The 20,346-nt window shown below is 42.6% G+C and overlaps 1 protein-coding gene across 1 annotated transcript in view; it reads left to right on the top strand.

The window, feature by feature from the left end:
• Window positions 1–20,346, top strand: part of ADAMTS14 (ADAM metallopeptidase with thrombospondin type 1 motif 14) — a 98,934-nt gene that overhangs the window by 57,857 nt on the left and 20,731 nt on the right. Inside the window, exons 6-10 of the mRNA XM_077822848.1 lie at window positions 2,642–2,789; window positions 12,795–12,900; window positions 14,839–14,982; window positions 16,444–16,576; window positions 17,270–17,383. Of these exons, the coding sequence (XP_077678974.1) occupies window positions 2,642–2,789; window positions 12,795–12,900; window positions 14,839–14,982; window positions 16,444–16,576; window positions 17,270–17,383 (645 nt within the window). The remainder of the gene's footprint in view (window positions 1–2,641; window positions 2,790–12,794; window positions 12,901–14,838; window positions 14,983–16,443; window positions 16,577–17,269; window positions 17,384–20,346) is intronic.

The following is a 20,346-nucleotide window of genomic DNA, read 5'->3' as shown; positions in this document are numbered from 1 at the left end:
AAATTTGCACAATGCTTTACAAACAGTAAGGCAAGTTTCCTGCTCTGATGAGCTATTTTTGATCTTTTGCTAAAGTGTGAAAGGCGAATAGATTTCTGTTTAAATATGAAATATTAGTTCCATTCCCTCTGTAAGCAGCTGTCACATGCTGTGGCTTTGCCAGACTGAAACGAAACTATCTTGAATCGCTCTCAGTTTCACGTGAGACTTGCTGAAATTCCTAGACTCCAAAGATTTTCCTTCTATAGAAGGCAGACATGAGGACATCTGTGCCTTACAGTACCCCTGTGTTTTTGATTGAGAGCTCTTACCCTTCCCCCACTGCTGCTGCTGACTACAGCTCTGAGCTGGCTTGGGAAGGGGTAGGGCAGGAGGGTTAATCTCTCAGTAATTAACATCTTATTTGGTTAACTGAGGTTAATTTTTGGTTGCAGGGATTTTCTGTCACACCACAGTGCAGCGAGAAGAAGCTTTTTGGACTGGTTCTGTGGCCTTTGGTTTTTGTTTTGCTATAGCCGCACTCATTTTGAGCTCTTCACCAAGACAAAGAGCAATGTGGAGGGCGCGTGTAGTATGTAGTAAGAGTCAAGGCACAATACTCCCCGTTGCCTTTCAAAAGGGAATTAAGTGCACAGCAACCGTGTGGTTTAATGTCTACTAGCAGTGATAATTAGCACTTACATAAACCCCAATTCAGGAAAATGTTGCTACTCAGGACAGGATTTACGCACATGCTCAAGTCCCATTGAATTCCAGTGAAGCATAGGCTTAAGTGCTATCCTGAATATTGATATACACTTAATGAAATGCTTTCCCAAACTGGGGCCCTCATGATTCACCTCTTCAAAGCAGGGGACAGGTGTTAACTAATCCTCACAACAGTCCATCAGGTAACTATTTGAATTCCTATTTTACAAATGGAGAAACCAGAGCACAGAAAGGTTAGGTGAACTGCCCTAGGTCACACAGTGAATCAGTGTCAGGGCCAGGATTGGAGTCAGGCTTAGTTTGCTTCTCAGTCCACTAGACAACATTGCCTCTCAGTGAGTGGGAGTCAAGTATCATGGGTTCAAATTCTGATTTTGTCACTTACTAGAATATTTAAATCACAGGGCTGGTCAGCTGAGGTGGAACACTGAGATCCTCTCATTAAATGTGCTATAATGTACAGCACAAGCCCAAAGTGTTGTGGTGCTGCTAGCAAAATGGCATAAAGAGCTTTCTCTGAGGTCTTGAACACCCTTAACACCTTTAAGGAGTCAAAGGGTATGTCTGCCCTACCAGCATAGCTGTACTGCCATAACCCTGTAATGTAGACACAACCTATACTGATGGAAGGGTTTTTCTGTCTGGTAACTGCTGAACTGGAGCAAATAGACATTTTATGAGCTGCTGGAGATACAGAACACCAGCATTTCCTGGAAGATATTTGATTATGAGAGAAATATTCCTGGTGAGCAGAAACTGCATGCATCCTGATGGTAGTGATCAAAGACTTGAGACAGCCCACACTGTGGCAGGCACCCCCCAGGCAGGTGACAATAGAATATCATTTCCATCTGAGGAAGGAGATAGGGTGTCTGGCCTTTCAGCTAAGGTGTTAATGCTGGCATCTAATTGATGATGATATACTGAAGATGCAAGGGAGTCAAGAGCAGAACGTCTCAGCATTGAGAGGTGAACTAGAAGCCACAGGTTGCAATCCTGACAGGGCCAACTCAGCCTTTCATCCTTCTACAGTAATTGAGTTCCATGCAGTTTACTATGTATGGGTTATCTGAACAAGACTTAACAATCAAGATCCTCTCTGCTGTGCTTGAAGATCTTACCTAGGTTTTCATCAGATTAGGCACTTACTTTGGGATCTTTGTCCAGCATTAGCCCTCCCCATACTGCTATTCTGTTTACTGTGTGCCAGACAGCCTCCACTCCTGGGGGTGCTGCATGTCTGTAATTTCTGGGAGGAGCCAAGGAAGGATTTTTTTTTGTCCCAAATATATTCTGTTTTTGGTTTTTTTGGTCTCCTTCCTCTGAAGCATCAGAGATGGCCGTGGCTGGAGAGGAGTGGGCCAGGACTCTGAGGTGGCACGAAGCATTTTCTCTCTCTGCTTGGTTGCCTGGTTCTTGCTCATGTGCTCAGGGACTAACTGATCGCCATACATGGAGTCGGGAAGGAGTGTTCCCCCCGATCAGATTGGCAGTGACCTGGGGGTTTTTCCCCTTCCTCTGCAGCACAGGATGCAGGTCACTTGCTGGGATCATCTGGGTATATCTCAATCAGTTCCCTGCCATCGGAGGGGCACTGGGCACCGGTGCACCTTGGCCCCTCCTGTTCTCTCCCTGTGGGACACAAGAGCTTAGTCTCTTGAGGGCAGTAATTCATCTGTCTGATTTTGGCTTTTGGGTTTAGAGCGTGGGGCTGGGTGGTGTTTAGTGGCCTCTGACATACTGGAGGTCAGACTAGATGATCCTGTGGTCCTTGCTGGCTTTAAGCTATGATCTATGAAATTTAAAACACTATTTTTTCATTTTTAATGTTGTGGAAACTCTATCTGGGGATCTTCCATACCCTCTACCTCAAAACTCTGGACAGGTTCATTGTCACCCAGTAATGCCCCCTCCTTTCTTTTCACCCCCCCAGTCAGTCAGCCTGATAGAGCGGGGGAACCCATCTCGGAGCTTGGAACAGGTCTGCCGCTGGGCCCATTCTCAGCAGCGCTCAGACCCAGACCATGCTGAATACCATGACCATGCCGTATTCCTCACCAGGCAAGATTTTGGTCCTGCAGGTATGCAAGGTACTGTATTCATCTCGATCATGTATGTGCAGTTTGCTGGGCTTGGGGGAAAGCCAGTAATTGGAAGGGGTTTCCTGCTGACACAGTCTGTGTGCCTACAGGCTGAGGTTACTGTCCAGAAAGGTTTTGGAAAAAGTTATACAGATGAGAACTTAATAAAAGGAATGGAGAAAAGACAAAATTGCACCCCAGTGGGGGGTCTTATTATTTTGACCTTTCCTTATGGTTCCTTACATTTTGTTAGGTTTTTTTACTGCCATTGTACATTGAGTAGATGTTTTCAGAGAACAATCCACAATGACTGCAAAATAAATTAGCTGTTACCACTCAAGAAAGATAGACCTCATCATTTTATATGTATAGTTGGGATTATGTTTTTGAATGTTCATTACTTTACATGTATCACCATTGAATTTCATCTGCCATTTTCTTGCCCAGTCACCCAGTTTTGTGAGTTCCCTTTGTAACTTTTTGCAGTATGCTTTGACTTAACTGTCTTGAGTAATTTTATATCATCTGCAAACTTTGCCACACCACTGTTTACTCTTTTGCCCAGATCATTTATGAATATTTTGAACAGCACTGATCCCAGTACTGATACACGAGGGTCCCCGCTATTTATCTTTCTCCATTCTGAAAACTGACCTTTATTCCTACCCTTTGTTTCCAGTCTTTTAACCAGTTACTGATCTATGAGTTGAAATCTGCCATTATTACTGAGTTTTCTGTTTTTATAGCCTCTTTTAATCTCCTTCAGCATTTCACAGTCACAGTCACCATCCTGGGCAGGTGGTTGGTAGTATATTCCTACTCCTATACTCTTATTATTCAAGCATGGAATTTCTATGCATAGAGATTCTGTAGTACAGTTTGATTCATTTAAGATTTGTACTATATTTGACTCTATGTTTTCTTTCACAAAAAGTGTCACTTCTCCACCAGCATGACCTACTTTGTCATTTCTGTATATTTTTTACTCTGATATTACTGTGTCTCGTTGATTATTATGGTCCCACCAAGTTTCTGTGATGCCTATTATATCAATATCCTCATTTAATACCAGGTACTGAAATTCACCCATTTTAGACTCCTAGCATTTGTACACAAGCAGTTATAAAATTTGTCGATATTTAGTTGTCCACCTTCATGTGATGTAATTGAATGGTACTTCTTTTCATTTGACTGTTTCTCTTCAGCTCCTACCTGTATTTATCAACTTCTATCATCTCTTCTTTACTAGAATATAGATAATCCCTGTTATAGATCCTCCCCTAAGGGATGTCCCTGTCCAAAACATGTGCTCCTCCTCATCTGTCAGCTTTCCCCTAACCCTTAGTTTAACAACTGCTATACAAAGTTTTTAATTCTACATGCCAGCAATCTGGTACCATTTTGGTTTAGGTAGAGTCAATCCTTCCTGTAAAGACTTTGTCTTTCCCAAAAGGTTCTCCAGTTCCTAAAAAAACTGAAACCTCTCCTCCCGTACTCCGTCATTTCATCCATGCAGTGAGACCCTGCAGTTCTGCCTGTTTAACTGGCCTGTGCATGGAACTGGAAGCATTTCAGGGAAAGCTACCATGGAGGTCCTGGATTTTAATCTCTTACCCAGTAGCCTAAATTTGCCCTCCAGGATCTCTCTCCTACCTTTCCCTTTGTCATTGGTACCTACATGTACCAGAACCACCAGCTCCTCCCCAGCACTGCACATAAGTCTTGCTATGTGTCTCGAGAGATCCGAAATCTTTACACCTGGCTGTCAGTTCACCATGTGCCTCTCCTGGTCATCACAAACCCAACTAGGACTATGTTGGACATTAGACACTTACCTATCAATAATGTCCCAGGTACTGCAAAAAAACCCAAACCAAACCAAAACAACAACAATGTAAAGAAAGCATAAAACTTCAGCTTTGCTCATTGTGCCCAGTGGGAGGACCTCTGCACACAAAATATTTTAAAACCTGGTTTTAAAAGGGCCAGTTCCTTGGTCACCATAGAGCTGAGAATGGGAACATTCCATGAACCCAAAAAAGCCTTCTTCCCTTGCACTTCCTGTGCTTCTGTTGGCCCTCTGACCTTAGAGGCTGAGATTATACTGTGCATAGGAACGCAAAAGCTCAGATATCAGTGAATTTGATGAAGTGCCTTCCAGCATTTCGTTTTCATTTTGAAAAATGAGTGTCTGTGGCAGGGTTTCTGTGGCCATATGAGGGTTAATTCCTTTCTTTGTCTTAGCAGGTTCCATTTTTTTGAATACCATCATTTTCAAAGGACTAGTTCCAGACTTCCTTCTACTCATTCCCTCTGTGGTGACAATGTCTGAGATTTTTGATGAAGATAATGAAACACATCAGTAACTGGAACATTGCATAAAAACACATTCATTTTTGGTTTGAGTCATTCTGGTATGTGTGGGAAGGATGAGGAATAGGAAAAGAATCCTGAGCTAGCCTCTGTTAGCTCTTCCAAGAATCAGTCTTTAGCTGATCACAGGTCCACCCTTGCTCTTCATCCACACAAGAAACTGCAGAACCTGCCAAGCCCATAGAACTCTATTCCAAAGCAGAGTGCTTTAGTCTAGTACATAGTGCAAACTAACAAACAATAGGATCTGTGTGCTTAACTGACAGACTTCATATTGGAATAGCTCCTCTTAATTTCCTAGGACCAGTGAATTCAAAGATTAATTGCAGTAGACATCCATAGTCATTCAGTTCTTCACACAGTATTTTTGAGTGAGCGGATGGGTGCCAGAATGCAGCAGCATAGCTGGCTCAAATTGCAGGGAACAGCACTGAGCCACCGACCTCAGAGTCTAGAACCATAGCATGGGGAAGTCCAACCCAATAAAACAAATTACAGGTGTCTGAATTAGCCTAAATATGTGGACTACGTGGCCATCCAACATCTTGAGAGATGAAAGGAAAGATGGCAAAGTCAGTTAGTCAATAGTGCTTGACAGTAGTGTGGGAGAAGAGTGCACTGCATGAACGGCACACCTTCCCACAGTGGCTACAGATCCATTCACCAGTTGGAGGTTGGAGCACACTCTGCTTCCCGGCATGCCTGCAGGCCTCAGGCTGGGATTTCTTATGGCTCTCCATGATGACTGCATGAGCCTTGACCTGGCTTCTCTAGACTGAGCAGTAGGCAGGGTTCTCCCAGTTGTCAGTGGGAATGCTGAATTTCTTGAGGCCTTGCTTGACCTTGTCGCTATATCAAAGTTTTGGCCTTCCTCTGCATTGTGAGTAGTTCTTGAGTTGGCCATAGAGCACAGATTTTGGCAGATGATCTTGAGGCATATGTTCCACGTGTCCCAGCCAGTGAAGTCTGTGAGTGTCCAGCGTAGTCTGCATAGACTGTAGGCCGGTTCTCTCAAGGATCTCGTAGTTAGTGATCTGTTGGTCCCAAGTGACTTCAAGGATTTTTCTGAGACAGCGAAGGTGGAAGCTGTTCAATCTCTGCTCCTGTTCAGAGTATGTGATCCAGTTTTCACAGCCGTAAAGGAAGGTACTGAGGACACAACCCTGATAAACAGAGAAGTTGTTCTTGCCTGTCTGTCAGCATGGTTACCATCTTTCGCTTTCAGGTTTGCAGTCTTTTTACAAATTGAACCAAGTGCCTCTTTGATTCCATCATAGGTACCACAAATGTCCCCTCTTTCTAAGCAGGTCTGAATTTTTTTGCACAGGTCTTGCTAATACTTCTGGGCACATTCTCTGATGGCTTTCTGGACCACAGCTGTAGCCTCTTTAAGCGTAAGAGTTCTGGACCTAGTAGAGTTGAAGTAAAGTTAAGCGATCTTGCTTCTTCTTTTCCATGAGTGGGAGCAGCAGATGTTCAGGCACGGTGAACCAGTCAGGTTGTTTTTCCTTTGTTATTCCAAAGACATCCTTGGCAGTAGCTAGTGTCTTATTCTTGAAATTGTCCCACAAGGTGTCAGAATCAGGGGAATCAAGTTGATCATATTCAGAAACACACTCAAGCGCACATTGAAACTGAAGAAAAAAATGAATGTTTAAACTGAAGCAAAATAAGATTCCCTCCCTCCCCCTATAGCATGTACACAGTGAAGCCACTATAGTTAAGGTTGCAAACTGTGTCCATTATAGCATTCTGTTTTCCTACGCCCAAAATTTTCCAAAACATTAATCTGTTGGTTTGAAATTTTCCGTGCCTGGTCTTTGCCTGAACATAGGAATTATAATAATGGGTTAGACTAATGGTTCATCTGGCTGGTAGCTTCCTCTGCAGTGACCAGCACCAGATATGCCACAGGAAGGAGTAAACCCTCAATAATGGGCAATAATTTGATAACAGGCAGTTGCTGGAGGAAGTTTCTTGCTAAATCCAGTTAGTGGTTAGCAAGTGTTTGGAAACACGAACATTTATGTTACTGAATATTTTGTAATGCTAGCTGTGATAACTTAGGACATTTTTATTATCCATATAAATATCTCCTCATCTTTTGCATCCTACTGTGCTTTTTGCCTCAGTAAAACCTTTTGCCAGTGAGGCTCACAGGTTAAGTATTTTTTGAGTAATTTTTTTATCATTTTCAAATGGATTGTCCTTTTAATTCATTGGGTACCGTCCTTCATTGGTGGTCTTCTGTTTTGAGAGAGTAAATTGACCTTCCTTATACCATTCAGTATTGGACTCTAAACAAAATCTATTCAATCTCTCCTCAAATAGAAAAACTTTCCATAGATCTAATCATTTTTGTTGCACCCTCTCGGGACCATTTCAATATATTTATTTAAAAGGTTTGGCCAGAACTGAACACAGTATTTAAGGTGTGGCCCATACAATGAGATTCTTGTACTCTCAGCATTTCTCTCTGTCTTTTTCTTGATTCAGCCTGTTACATCTTGCTTGCCATTTTGACCACCACCTTACCTAGAGCAGATGATTTCGTTAAGCTCTCAAAAATTGTGCATCGGTCTTTTTTTGAAGATAATATTTTTTTGTCTGAAAGTTTGAGTTTGAATAAAGTCCCTTTAGCCATGTGAGTTTGGAGAGGGTGAACGCAGATTTTCCATGTTAAAAATTTCTCACCATACTTGTTCAAAGAGAAGGCTACGTTTTTAAGAACTTGACTTGGGTTGGTTTGAAAAAAAAGAAAAATGGTATTTTAAGAAACTTATGATCCTTTGAAAATTCCAGAGTAAGCAGGCTCTATAGAAAATATACATTCTGTTTCTAAGGACAATTGGCTGAATGTCAGAAAAAATATTCAAACAAATTAGTCACTTAAAATTGCTGGGATTTTTAGCAAACAATTTAATTGATAAGTAGTATTTCACCGGTTATTGAGCTGGTTGAATATCATTAAAAATTATTTGTTGAAAACTGACAAAATTGCCAAATAACATATTCACCAAATAGTACTCAATCCAGTCTCTCAATAAACATACACATAACATGGCACATACTGTGTGTGCGCACGCATCTCAGAAGGTCCACACTATTGAGCTCGAGTCAGAGGCAGCTACCAGAGTTGGCCGTTGCACCCTGAGGGCGCATAAATAGGAATGATTGAAAGTCAGGAGTAGTCATTTGATTGACTGGTGCCTATTTGTACCATTATTGAACTCTCCTTAAGGAATTATTAGGAATCAGCTGTTTGGGAGACTGCTGCATACTTGCTAGCTATATGCCCCCCTTGTTGTCCTCCTGAAGTGTATTTGTGTTGTTTGCACCAGTCAAAGCCCCAATAGCTCCTGTCCTGCTCCCCATCTTCCACTATTTGATTTCTCTTTAATGGCCTGGGGATTGTATTGCAGTAATGCTAGTGTGCCCAGCAGTATGGTCATAACTGGCTGTATCTGACCCAGCACAGCCCAATAAGACAACATGGTCTCTTGTCGTTCCTCCCTCCTCTCCTCTTCCCTAGTCTCTTCTGGGATCCATGTGGCTCAGTCTTTGAGCTGCCTCCTTCAGACTATTTCAGGGAGGCTTCTTTTTTCCCTGTCCCAAATCCCTGTTTAACAGTGGCGGCTGCTAGGATACCAACCATGGAGCACCTAGAGGTGTATTACACCGTTGGCCCTTGCCCCAAATATGTAGCTTCTATGACTCTCTCAGTGCATTTCCAGAAGGTCCCTGGAAGGGCCTGTTTATTTACCTCCTTACGATCCCTATTTACAAACATGACTCTCATGGCCAGAACCCCAATCCATTGTCTCTGTAGAAGCCTAGAAGTCATGTCTTGTCCAGTTCCGTGTTTGCCCAGTTGACTACCTTACTTGTGACGGACCATTACTATGGGAACACTGGAACATAGCTGCTGGTCTTGGAAACTCCTTGTAGCATGAGGTAAACACACAGACAGAGAGCACAAGTGTAAAGAATTACACAACGATTTAACTGAACTCCTTTTTTCTTAACAACTGCCTTTACTGCAGGCATTCAGTCCTATCAGGGTGGCCATGGAGTCAACTACTAAAGTCTTCCGGACCTTCATTTGGGAGGAGTCCTCAGGAAACTATTCACTTTTGCGTTATTTTATCATCCTTGGCCAGCTGTACAAAGTGCCGATCCACTAATCCATTGTTTATGAATTAGATTCAGTTCCACTCACATCCTTCCCACTCCACCTTGTTCCAGAGTAATTAATATTGGTTGTTCCACCACTACTGGGTTTCTGGGAAACAAATGGCCTGGAAGATACATAGTACAGAGAAGTCACTGCAGTCACGAGCTTCCTGGAAAAATGGCAGCATAGTGTCAATGTTCAAAATAGGGATTCCAGCCAGGGGAGGGAGTCAGTCAGGCTGAAACAGTCGTTAGAGCACAGCGCCACTCCTGTTAAGGTCAGCTGCATTGATTTATTTGCTAGCACTGATCATTGATTGATTTTAGTGGGAACAAATTTGGGCCAAAAATGACTAAACATGGAAGCTACAGTAACTTAGAGATCACAGTAATAAATCTGGCACTGAGAGTTTTGACAGTGCGTCTGTGCACATTTCCGGACATTTCAGTGCCACTGCAGCAAGCTCATGTGCTTTAAAATGCCAACTTTTCAGGATAGACCAAGCATCAGTTTCCAGAGCGTGGGAATGAGATGGGCAGCGGCATGGAAAGCAGACATAGGGACAGGCTCCCAGAGTTCAGGGGCGTTCTTAGCTGACTGCTTGCCCATGCACAGAGACCTTCCCTGTGCCCGTCCTCTGGAATGCAGACTCTTCTGTGCTGACAGATCACTGTGAGGCAAGCAGCATCAGGCTATGACGTTATGCCAAGGGCGTTGAACCCAGACTTTCATATGTTTGAGTTCCTTTGTCACATGTGAATGGGATTGATTCTGATGGGTTCAGATTTCCACCTGAACTATTCTTACAGTTCTAATTATCCTCTCCTCTATCCTAATTATCCCAGAGAACATGGATGTTTGTGAGAATATGGTCACCAAACTCCCATCTCCTGCTGATTAGTAGCAGCTCAGCTCCATAAATAATTCATTTAGACTTCCTTTAATATCTTTACTATCCAAAAATGCCTGGTGACAAAGTGGCACAGCATGATCTGGCCCCACTTTTACTAAACCTCTGTAGAACTTATAAGCCTTTCCTTCATTAGCTGCCTTTCCCTGGATCCCAAAAAGGGTCTTTTAAAAGCCATATATTTCAGAGTTCATTCGAGAAGCTTGAATTTGAATTTGGCAGAAATGAAGTATGAAACCACCCCTCCCCACAAGATTGAAAAATGGGACATCACTGAATCTGCTATGCCATGCACAGCTGACCCACTGCACACGACTTGATCGAAGGATAGTGTACTGGGTAAATGCATATCCTTCCCTGCTCTCTGATCCTATCTCAGTTCCTTGTGAACATTTGTCCACGTCCTATCAGCCACATAATTCTTCATTTTTGTAATCTCTGGTCTGGAGAGCACCGGGATGTGTACAGTAGAGATCTGCAGGTCAGGATGGAAGTGCAGCATTCACACAGCTATAGGAGAGTTGAGGGGTGTTGCAGATTAGCACAGAGGTGCATTGACAAGGCTGCTTGTGTAACCTTGCACATTAGTACACATTATGCTTACCTCTCATCCATTCCCTTTCATTAGTACCCAAATTCACCCTCTAAAGGAACTGCTGCCCTGGCTGGGGTGCTTTTTCTATGGCCTGTTTTATATCGAATTTCTTCAGAGCAATGAGAATCATCAGCTGTATTGGGTGCTCATGGCCCGTGGCGCAGAAGGTGGCAGCCACCAATATTGACATAGAATCTGTACATTCGTCTGCTGCCTGTAGGAGGAGATGGGGTTAAATTGAACAGTGGTGCCATTCTGCACATGCAGTCTGGTTAGGCAAGATGCATTACCATTATGGAATGGAAAATATTAGGAATGTTTGGGTATGTAAGTGTAATATTAGCCTGTTCTTGGCACAGGCAACCAAGATGACCTCACTAGAAACCATGTCCATGTCCCAGTGGGTACTCACCAGTTGAGGTATTTGGTCAACTCCTTGGCTTAGGTTTCTTTCTTGGTAGTGTTTGTTTTCCCCTCTTGCCACCTACCTGACACGTTGCCCTCTTAGTTTTGCCTGCTGTGGCACTGCTCCAGATACTGTCACTCACTGCTGAATAACTAGTGCAAATTAAATCAACTTGTGAGAGGGACGGGGGAGAACTTCCCGCACATCCTTGATCAGTTCTCTCCATTTGCTCATTGCCCCAAAAGAGCCTGAAATGCCAGGGAGCATTCCAGGGTCAGAGGGATTTTGTTTTGTATTTAGTGCTGATGAAAGTTGCCACAGAGACTATCCCTTGTATATCCATTGCGCTGGCAGCTGCAGCGTACAGGCTGCTCCACACCACCCATCTCCTTGACCTGGAAAACTGTGAAGGTAGATTGGCTTCCAGGCTGATTAAGTTTTTGTCTGATGAGATTGTCAGTTGGTGTCCACCTCTCTATTATAAACTGGGCTGAGACTGCCAGTCCGTTTCACATAGGCCAGTGGTTCTCAACCAGGGCTACACATACTCCTGGGGGTATGCAGAGGTCCTCCAGGGGATATATCAACTCATCTAGATATTTGCCTAGTTTTACAATAGGCTACATAAAATGCACTAGTGAAGTCAGTACAAACTAAATGACTTGTTTATACTGATCTATATACTATACACCGAAATGTAAGTACAATATTTATATTCCAATTGATTTATTTTATAATTATATGGTAAAAATGAGAAAGTACGCCATTCTTCAGTAACAGTGTGCTGTGACCCTTTTGTATTTTTATGTCTGATTTTGTAAGCAAGTCGTTTTTAAGTGAGGTGAAACTTGGGGGTACGCAAGACAAATCAGACTCCTGAAAGGGGTACAGTAGTTTGCAAAGGTTGAGAGCCACTGACATAGGCTATCAAACAGCCATCAGATGATTACAGTTTTCGGGACTGTGGATTGGACCAGAGTCGAAACAGCAATCTCAGGGTAAAAGACTCTGTAACCCATGAGCAATCCCTTCTGCCACCTAGTGCAACAAGCTTCTGAGGAAAATTACAGAGGAAACTACTATGAGATTAATCTGAGAAGGAGCTGGCAAGTCAGATGTGCAGTCAGAGATGCGAATAGGTGCAGAAAGGGGCGAGGAGGCTGTCAAATATGTTTTCAATCCATCTGAACAGGTGGCCATTGGATTATAGCAGTTGCTGGTGCATTTGTTTAAGATATGGACAATGTTTCTGTTCCCTTAGGGTGAGAATGAGCCAGGAATGAATGCAACACAGTTATTGCAGGTGGCAAGGCAAGGTTCAAACAGTGTGTAATTCTAATACCCTTCAGGCCCGTTTCCCTCCGTGAGATATGAGCCGGTGGAACATCTGATAGGCTTCATTTATATTCCCAGGCAGCTGCGGATTCCGTGTCCCTCAGCAGGGAGCTGGGCATGAAATACATTTGGAATGGCTCTAGCTTGTGGTTTTTCCCTTCTCTTGAACCATCCACCTCCTTTCTCTTGCTTTGTCTTCTGTCTTGCTCCAGGTTATGCTCCCGTCACTGGTATGTGCCACCCTCTACGCAGTTGTACTCTCAACCACGAAGATGGATTCTCCTCAGCATTCGTGGTTGCCCACGAGACCGGCCATGTGTAAGTCATTGGAAGAGACAGTTGGACATTTTATCTTTTTTTTTCTTCATCGTTGCATGGTAGTTCAGCAGGGTGTTTAGTCCCCCAGGCTCAGCATTGCTGTATGCAGTGGACTTGCTGACGTATGAGAAGTTGTGATGTGATGAAATAATGGCCCTCCAAGTTACTGACATGGCTGCCAAAACGGGCAAATACAGGAGTGAATAAATCTCTTTGTAGTATAGTAAGTCTAGTGAGCAACTCAAAGGCAATCTCTGCCTTAGAGTTTACAGTCTACATATCTGCACATCTTAAAATCTGTCACCTTGGTACCAGAATGCATCTGGAAATTGAATGTCCTTGGATGTTGTGTTTTGTTTCTAAATGTGAATTGTAGGTGGAGGTGCTGTAAAGTGGGCAGAAACATAAAATTTCACCTACTACTCATGTATAGATATAAACTATAACCTCCAAAGTCCTTTAATTACCAGACACATTCTGGTATGTACAAGTGCCCCCAGGTTGTCTGCCTGCTTCTCTTGTGAGTACAACAGCCTCTCAGTCGAGAACAGAGTGATTCAAGGGGCTGTAAGAGGGAATAATGGGATGGAATCAAGAATAGCAATATTTGGTGTATACAGAAAGAAATATTTCCAAAAGTGAGAAACAGTAGGCTCTGAACAAAGTGATAGAAAGCCCTATTGCTTGAATAATTTCAAACTAGACTGGACAAACATTCTGAAAATAATATTGTAGTGAGCGATCTTGATATGAATAGACCTCTTCCATCTTGTTTCCGTTATTCTGTTCTCCTCAGCAATGCTAATGGGAGTATGTATATGTATTCAGTGGCAAAAAAAACCCCAACCTACATTAATGCAGAGTTAAGGTTGCTTGGTGGTATGTCATCTTGCAGAATGCTAACTTGAGCAAAACTCAAAACTTCTGAAAACCAGGAAATGCAGAGTTAAGGTTGCCTATGCAACCTTGACTCTGCCGTCTTTCAGCAATGCGCCAGTGTGCCCTGTTAACACACATATCTTTACTTTATCAACCCCAGAAATGTACAATCTCTTCACCTCCTTTTATATATCCATTCAGTGTCTCTCACGGGATTCCATCTAGCACTATTAGAGAATAAAATTAAAAAAAAAAAAAAAAGAATATCCGTGCCACTTACCCTCTGTTCCCCTGGACATGGCAGTAGCCAATGGGAATTGTTTACATACACTCCAGCTGCAGTCAATGTGTTAAGTTTCATGGGCAATCTTAACTTTGCATTTTCTGGTTTTCAGACATTTGAGTTTTTCTCAAGTCAGCATTCTGAAGTTCCTCTAAAGAAAAAATGCCCAAACTGAAGCCCACAGGCCAAATGTGACCAATAAAGTTCTGCAACAAGGTCTGTGCCTGTGCCCACGTTTAGAATTGGTGTGCAGCAGGCAGACAGTACATGTTCCATCAAAAAAGGCTCCTTATTTAACTCAGAAGGGACTGTTAGGATCAAAATGGAGCATTATCTGCTAGGACCTGTAGTGTCTGCAATCCTTGAATTTCTAGTACATCACTACTCAGGATCTTAGCTGTGAAAAATTTAGAAGCCTCTTCTGTAAGTTCCTGTCTTGGACAAAGACTTTTCTTATGCCCCTGAGTTGAGCCTGAGCCATATCCTAGAGGCCAGCTCTTAGTTCTAATAACCATAGCTGGTAAGTTCAGTTCCTTGCATTTTATTCCTGCTCTGTCTCTGTGCAGACCAGCACTCTTACTGGTGCAGGAATCGCATGGAATGCTGGAAAAGTCGCAACTATTGGTTCAACCAGTGGAAGAGATGCAGTGAATATGCCTCCTTCCTCATCCAGTTAAATAGAGGCTTTTACAGGAAATGTCCTTATCCAAAATGCTACTGATAACTGTCTATCTGGCATGTCCCTTTGGAACACAACTCACCAGCTTTTTTAACAGGTTAGGTATGGAACATGATGGCCAGGGGAACCGGTGTGCAGATGAGACCAGCATGGGGAGCATTATGGCACCACTAGTGCAAGCTGCATTCCACCGTTACCATTGGTCCCGATGCAGCAAGCAGGAGTTGAACCGATACATACAGTAGGTCAATTTCAACAACTATGATTTAGACTAGCTAGTCTATGTTTTTATTGTACAAATGAATGATTGCATGCATTTGTATGAACTAGTGTAGACATGGAAGAATGAGAGTGGAAGCATTCTTATTGCAAAGATACATTTGAATAAGGAAAGCAAAACCAAAAAGAATCTTGTGCAGCAGACACAATATAAACTTTCTCTTAGGGCCTTAACTCTGGTCTCTGAACCCCAACCTTGAAAGATAGTGCTTACTTTAGCTTCCCTGTTAATTCTCCCCTTCTTTTAGTGATATAATGAATTGCATTTATTTTGCATTTATTGTATTTATTGATCTGTTAATTTTGTGCTATGGACTGATGATCATTGCTGAATAGGCTCAGAACATACCATACTCAACACATGAAAAAACGTACTGGAGGGAGAGCCCCTGGGTCTCTCCAAAGATCATGTTCATATCTTCATTAAAAAATGTTTATGTGAAAGTGACTTTTGCTGAACTGACACTTCTGATCACCTGGGATAGGTCTAGCCATTCAGAAACACAGTAGAAAAATATGTGACCTCCTCCCGTGACTTGCCTTAACAAATCAGGTTCTTACTCAACGGACTGTGCAAATAGTAGCCTGAAAAAAGATGCAGATATCGCTGAAGCTGAGGTTCACAAAAAGTTATATACACACACACAGAGTCTCTCTCACACACACACTCTCACACAAAATTCAAGTGAATCATTGCTATTTTGAGGACACATCAAAGTTGATGTTAAGTAATTTTGCAGCTTGAGTTGAGCAGTTCACGTGTTTCTACCTGCAATGCCCCTGCCTAGCCTTTAGACTGGCCAGTGTTTGCATCTTGCAGAAAGTGTAACACCCCAGTAAGTTGGGCGTTTGTTTGAAGTAAAATTTGAAAAGAATTACAGGAGGAACAGCTTTATAACCAGCTGAATCTAGCCAGGATTTGGTTTCATTTCAACCTTTTTATTTTGGGAAGGAGAAGTAGCAATAAATCCTGGACTGGAATCTTCTGACCACCTTGCATGTGTTGTGACTACAGCACCTATTGCTAACGTAGAGTTTTTCCTTGATGGTGACAGTTAGGCACCTGGTAGTGAACTTGCCAGTTCTTCACCCCAAGGGAGGAGTTGTCAGTGAGTGATGATGGACACCGCCAGAGCTGTTGTAGCAGAGACAAATTTTTTCTCAGAGGGTGCTGCTCCCAGCCTGTGAAGTGGCTATGGTGGAGGCCATGCATCATCTTCTCCTAGCTGATGGAAAAATGCACATGGTGGTGGTGGCTATTGTAAGGGTTGTGGGGGAGGGTCAAGAAAGTAAAGATGTCTTAATACGGGAGGTCAGGGGAATAGATAGGTAAAATCACAAAACAATAAAAAAGAAAGGTGTGGGGAAAGAGTAGATTTTGCAACATTCAATGCAACTTTGTCTTTGCCTGATGTCATTGCAGTTCCTATGACTGCCTGCTAGACGATCCCTTTGAGCATGAATGGCCCAAGTTACCAGAGCTCCCGGGAATCAATTACTCTATGGATGAACAGTGCCGCTTTGACTTCGGTGTGGGTTACAAAACATGCACAGCTGTGAGTATTGCTCCTATTAATAGGGTCTGGATTTTTTCCCGTTCTCTGGCTGTAGAATGAAAGGAAGTCCCACTCAGTGACAGAGTGCACTAAGGAGGCAGTGGCGGGGGGGTTGTTGCGTAGCGGTTCTGTGGGCCAAGTGTGAAGTAGCCCTGGGTTTGGTAGCATCTTGCGATGTCTCTGCGATGTCAATGTCACGTCATTGTCTGGTGTGGTTTATTAGGCTTATTTAGCCTCCAAGAGGATTAGGCTGGAGGGACTGGCTCCAGTCTTTTCTGTTCCCTCCCGTTCACCAGATTGGATCAGAAGTGAGAGCACCCTGGAGGATGATTGCATCTTCTGTTGGCCCGATGGAAGAGCTGCAACAAATTTCTGGACGGGGGGTTAGAAAAGCGACTTCAAAACGAAGGAGCTAGGATTGTCCACATTCAGACTGTAGGAGAGGGAAGGGGTCCAAGTGGGTTGAAAACAGTTGTTTGAAACAAGAGGCACTCTCAGCTTCACTTCAAAACTAATTTCATGATGTTGCTTCTGCCTCCCTGGGGTCTGAATCTCTGCAATGGGAAAGGTTCAGAGTTCTTGACTCTACCTGCTCTCTCTCTTACATGCTCATAATTTCAGGGTTGGGAGTGGATGAGGTGGTTAGACTATCTACCCATTACAATAACAGAAGGGCTCTTGTTTACTTCACAGTTCAGAACCTTTGACCCTTGCAAGCAGCTGTGGTGCAGCCATCCAGATAACCCTTACTTCTGCAAAACGAAGAAAGGGCCCCCCTTGGATGGGACCGAATGTTCATCAGGCAAGGTACCTGCGGTAGTGGGCAGGATACAGACTGGATTCACTATTACTGGGAAATAGACATGACCCTCATCATAATGGTACATTCAAAAATGTACATGCACATACATGCTGAGGCATGCGAACGCACTGATACATGCACTGATATTTATTTATGTGTGCACAGACTGACTCATGCAGATCCAGGCACGTGCACACACTGAATGTACGCTGTACTCCGTAAGAAAAGTGTTTGTAAGTCATATTTAAATTACAGGCCTGGGGAAAAGAGGAACTATAGTCTCATGCATCTTGAAAAGCACATCTCTTTTTACATCTGCTCTGTACCATATGTTTTATTCAGAAAGATTGGAAGGGCCCATTCCTTTAGAGACAACAGTGCGCCTTTGAGAGAAGTGTCCATGCTAAGCATTACTTTATAATAACTCACTCATAATCATTTCCACTTATGTGGCTTTCAACATTTTCCTCACTTAAAGGAGTACAGTTATTGTTGTTTTTTTCCCTAATTATCCAGTACATCTATGTTCAGACAAGGGATTTTCTTCCTTACAAACCATTTGCTCCTGCTACTCTGTTCTAAAGTGAAGCCACACTGCTTGCTAACTTTGTGATGTTACAGTTAATGCCATGGTAACAGACTGTGATGTCATAAATTCAGGATTATGACTTGATCACAGGATCTGTCTACTTCAGGGTTTCCTATAATGTTCGTTACCACAGTATGCAAGTGCCAATGAGTCAGAAAAGCAACTGGAGCGTTGGACTCGATTTTTATTCAGCCATGAAGTCCCAGAGGCAATGACAGCAGAAAACTTTGCATTTTGAAGAAGCTGCCCCCAAAATAGACTTATTTGAAGGGGAAATCTGGATATAAAATGCTTAGATGTTGTGGTATGAAACTTCCTATTCCATATCATGCCAACATTTGAGAATGAAATCTTGTCATAGTGGATGGACATGTTTAAAATAATGAACAATTTCTAATAACTTTAAAATAAGTCACAGTGATCTCACACAAGATGTTGCCTTATTGAACAGCTTGTCCTTAAATGAGCCCTGTCTAGAACTTCTAAAATTAGGTTGTAAATGTGTGTGTGCACATTACATATAATGGTGGTGAAAGGTGCCGAGATTGAAACATCTGGAGACTGAAATCTGTGGTTTATCCACACAGCAGGCATAGCATGGGCAGCAGTGGCATCATCCTGCCAGTGTTTCTCAGCCCTGATCACGAGCTGTCGCTTCTAGAGGTGAAAGATAGTTCAGTCTGCAGCCCTGTTCATTTCCCTTCCTCTCTCCTGTGGCTGCCAAAAAGGGGCTAGTTAATGCCAGTTGTGGTGGTGGTTTGGGGCTATGAATTCTTGTCTTGATCTGGACTGAGAAGACCAACCCATTTCAAAAAAGGACCTTGTAGAGACAGCTCCATATCTCTGCCTGGGTTGGATTTGAATTGGCTGACTAGATGTGAAAGCCTATGCAGTGTATCAAATTATTTGTTGTTATTACAGTAGCATCTACTGATCAGGGACCCATTGTGCGAGGTGCTATACAGACACAGACTAAGAGACAGTCCCTGAGGAACTTAACAGTCTAAATAGAGAGGAAAGACAAAGGATTGCAGAGGAAACTGAGATGAAGTGACTCACCTAAGGTCATACAACTGTTTAGTGGCAGAGCTAGGAATATAGCCAAACCTGCTAAAATGCTTATTTGTTTTATTATCCATATTTTATTGCCTCCTAATATTCCTTTTCCTAATGGTTGGGACCTTTTCAGTTTGGCAAATATTTTTGGACATGATTTGTCAAGAAGCAAGCTAACTTTTTTAGAAGTTACCAAATGCTTTCGAGATAAGGCAAGTCATAGAATCATAGAAGATTAGGATTGGAAGAGACCTCAGGAGGTCATCTAGTCCAACCCCCTGCTCAAAGCAGGACCAATCTCAATTAAATCATTCCAGCCAGTCATTTTTTATTCAAAATAACATTTTCCCCTTAAAGGATCAGATCCTGAAATTTATACTCAGTTTTTACTGTAGCAAAATTCCCACTGATTTCAACAAGAGTTTTGCCTGCAGAAGGACCAAGGAAATGCTTTGGCTGAATATTCTTATTTGATATCCTATAGAACTCAAATGTAAAAATCCAGAAAATGTAGAAAGCCGCTGAATATTGAATGCAAACAGACTTATCCTGCCTCATATGCAGACTGCAGCGCTAATGACAGGGGTTATTGACATCATCAATGCAGTGCATGCTGGAGTGTCTGAACAGACAGAAAGTTAACGGGTTGAGGGAAAGACAAGCCACGAACCCAAAAAAACAGTTTACATAAAAAAGGATCTTAAAGGGCATCTCTTGCAGATGAATCATCTAATGATGTGTGTTTGTGCATTCAACAGCTTCTAGCAAGGTTTGTGCATTCACAGGTAACAAACTTGAACTTGTCCTCATGCACTTTCTGCCTCTGTCTCTACAGCAATGGGGCAAACATACGATATTGTCAAGAATAAACAGTGACCATTGTGTTTTTCAGTTTCTCAGATATGAAGAGATGATTTAAAACAAAAACAAAACAAAAAAACCCAAAATAAACCAGGTGCAAGACCCTCAGCTAGTATAAAGCATTATATTGACTTCAGTAGAATTATGCTGTTTTACTCCAGCTGAGGATCTGGCCCTATATATTTACTAACTAGAGGATATTCTTCATCAGTTTGTAACAGTTCTAAGGAAAGTCAAATTTTGAGCCTCAACTGCTTGACAATGTTCCTCTGAAGTAGTATAGACTATTAGTCCCGGCCGCAGAGTAATTCTATGCTCTTGTGGCAAAGCCACTGGATTTGGATTGCTTCACTGTCTGTTTAAATGCGAAGCTGAGGGACACGTGCCATTCACGCTGTGGGATCCATGGGATACACCCTGCGGTCCGCAATAATTAGATGCAGTGTATCAAGCCCAAAACCA

Source organism: Eretmochelys imbricata, chromosome 7, assembly GCF_965152235.1.
Source record: "Eretmochelys imbricata isolate rEreImb1 chromosome 7, rEreImb1.hap1, whole genome shotgun sequence".
Lineage (NCBI taxonomy): Eukaryota > Metazoa > Chordata > Testudines > Cheloniidae > Eretmochelys > Eretmochelys imbricata.
This window is presented reverse-complemented; position numbering and strand designations above follow the sequence as displayed.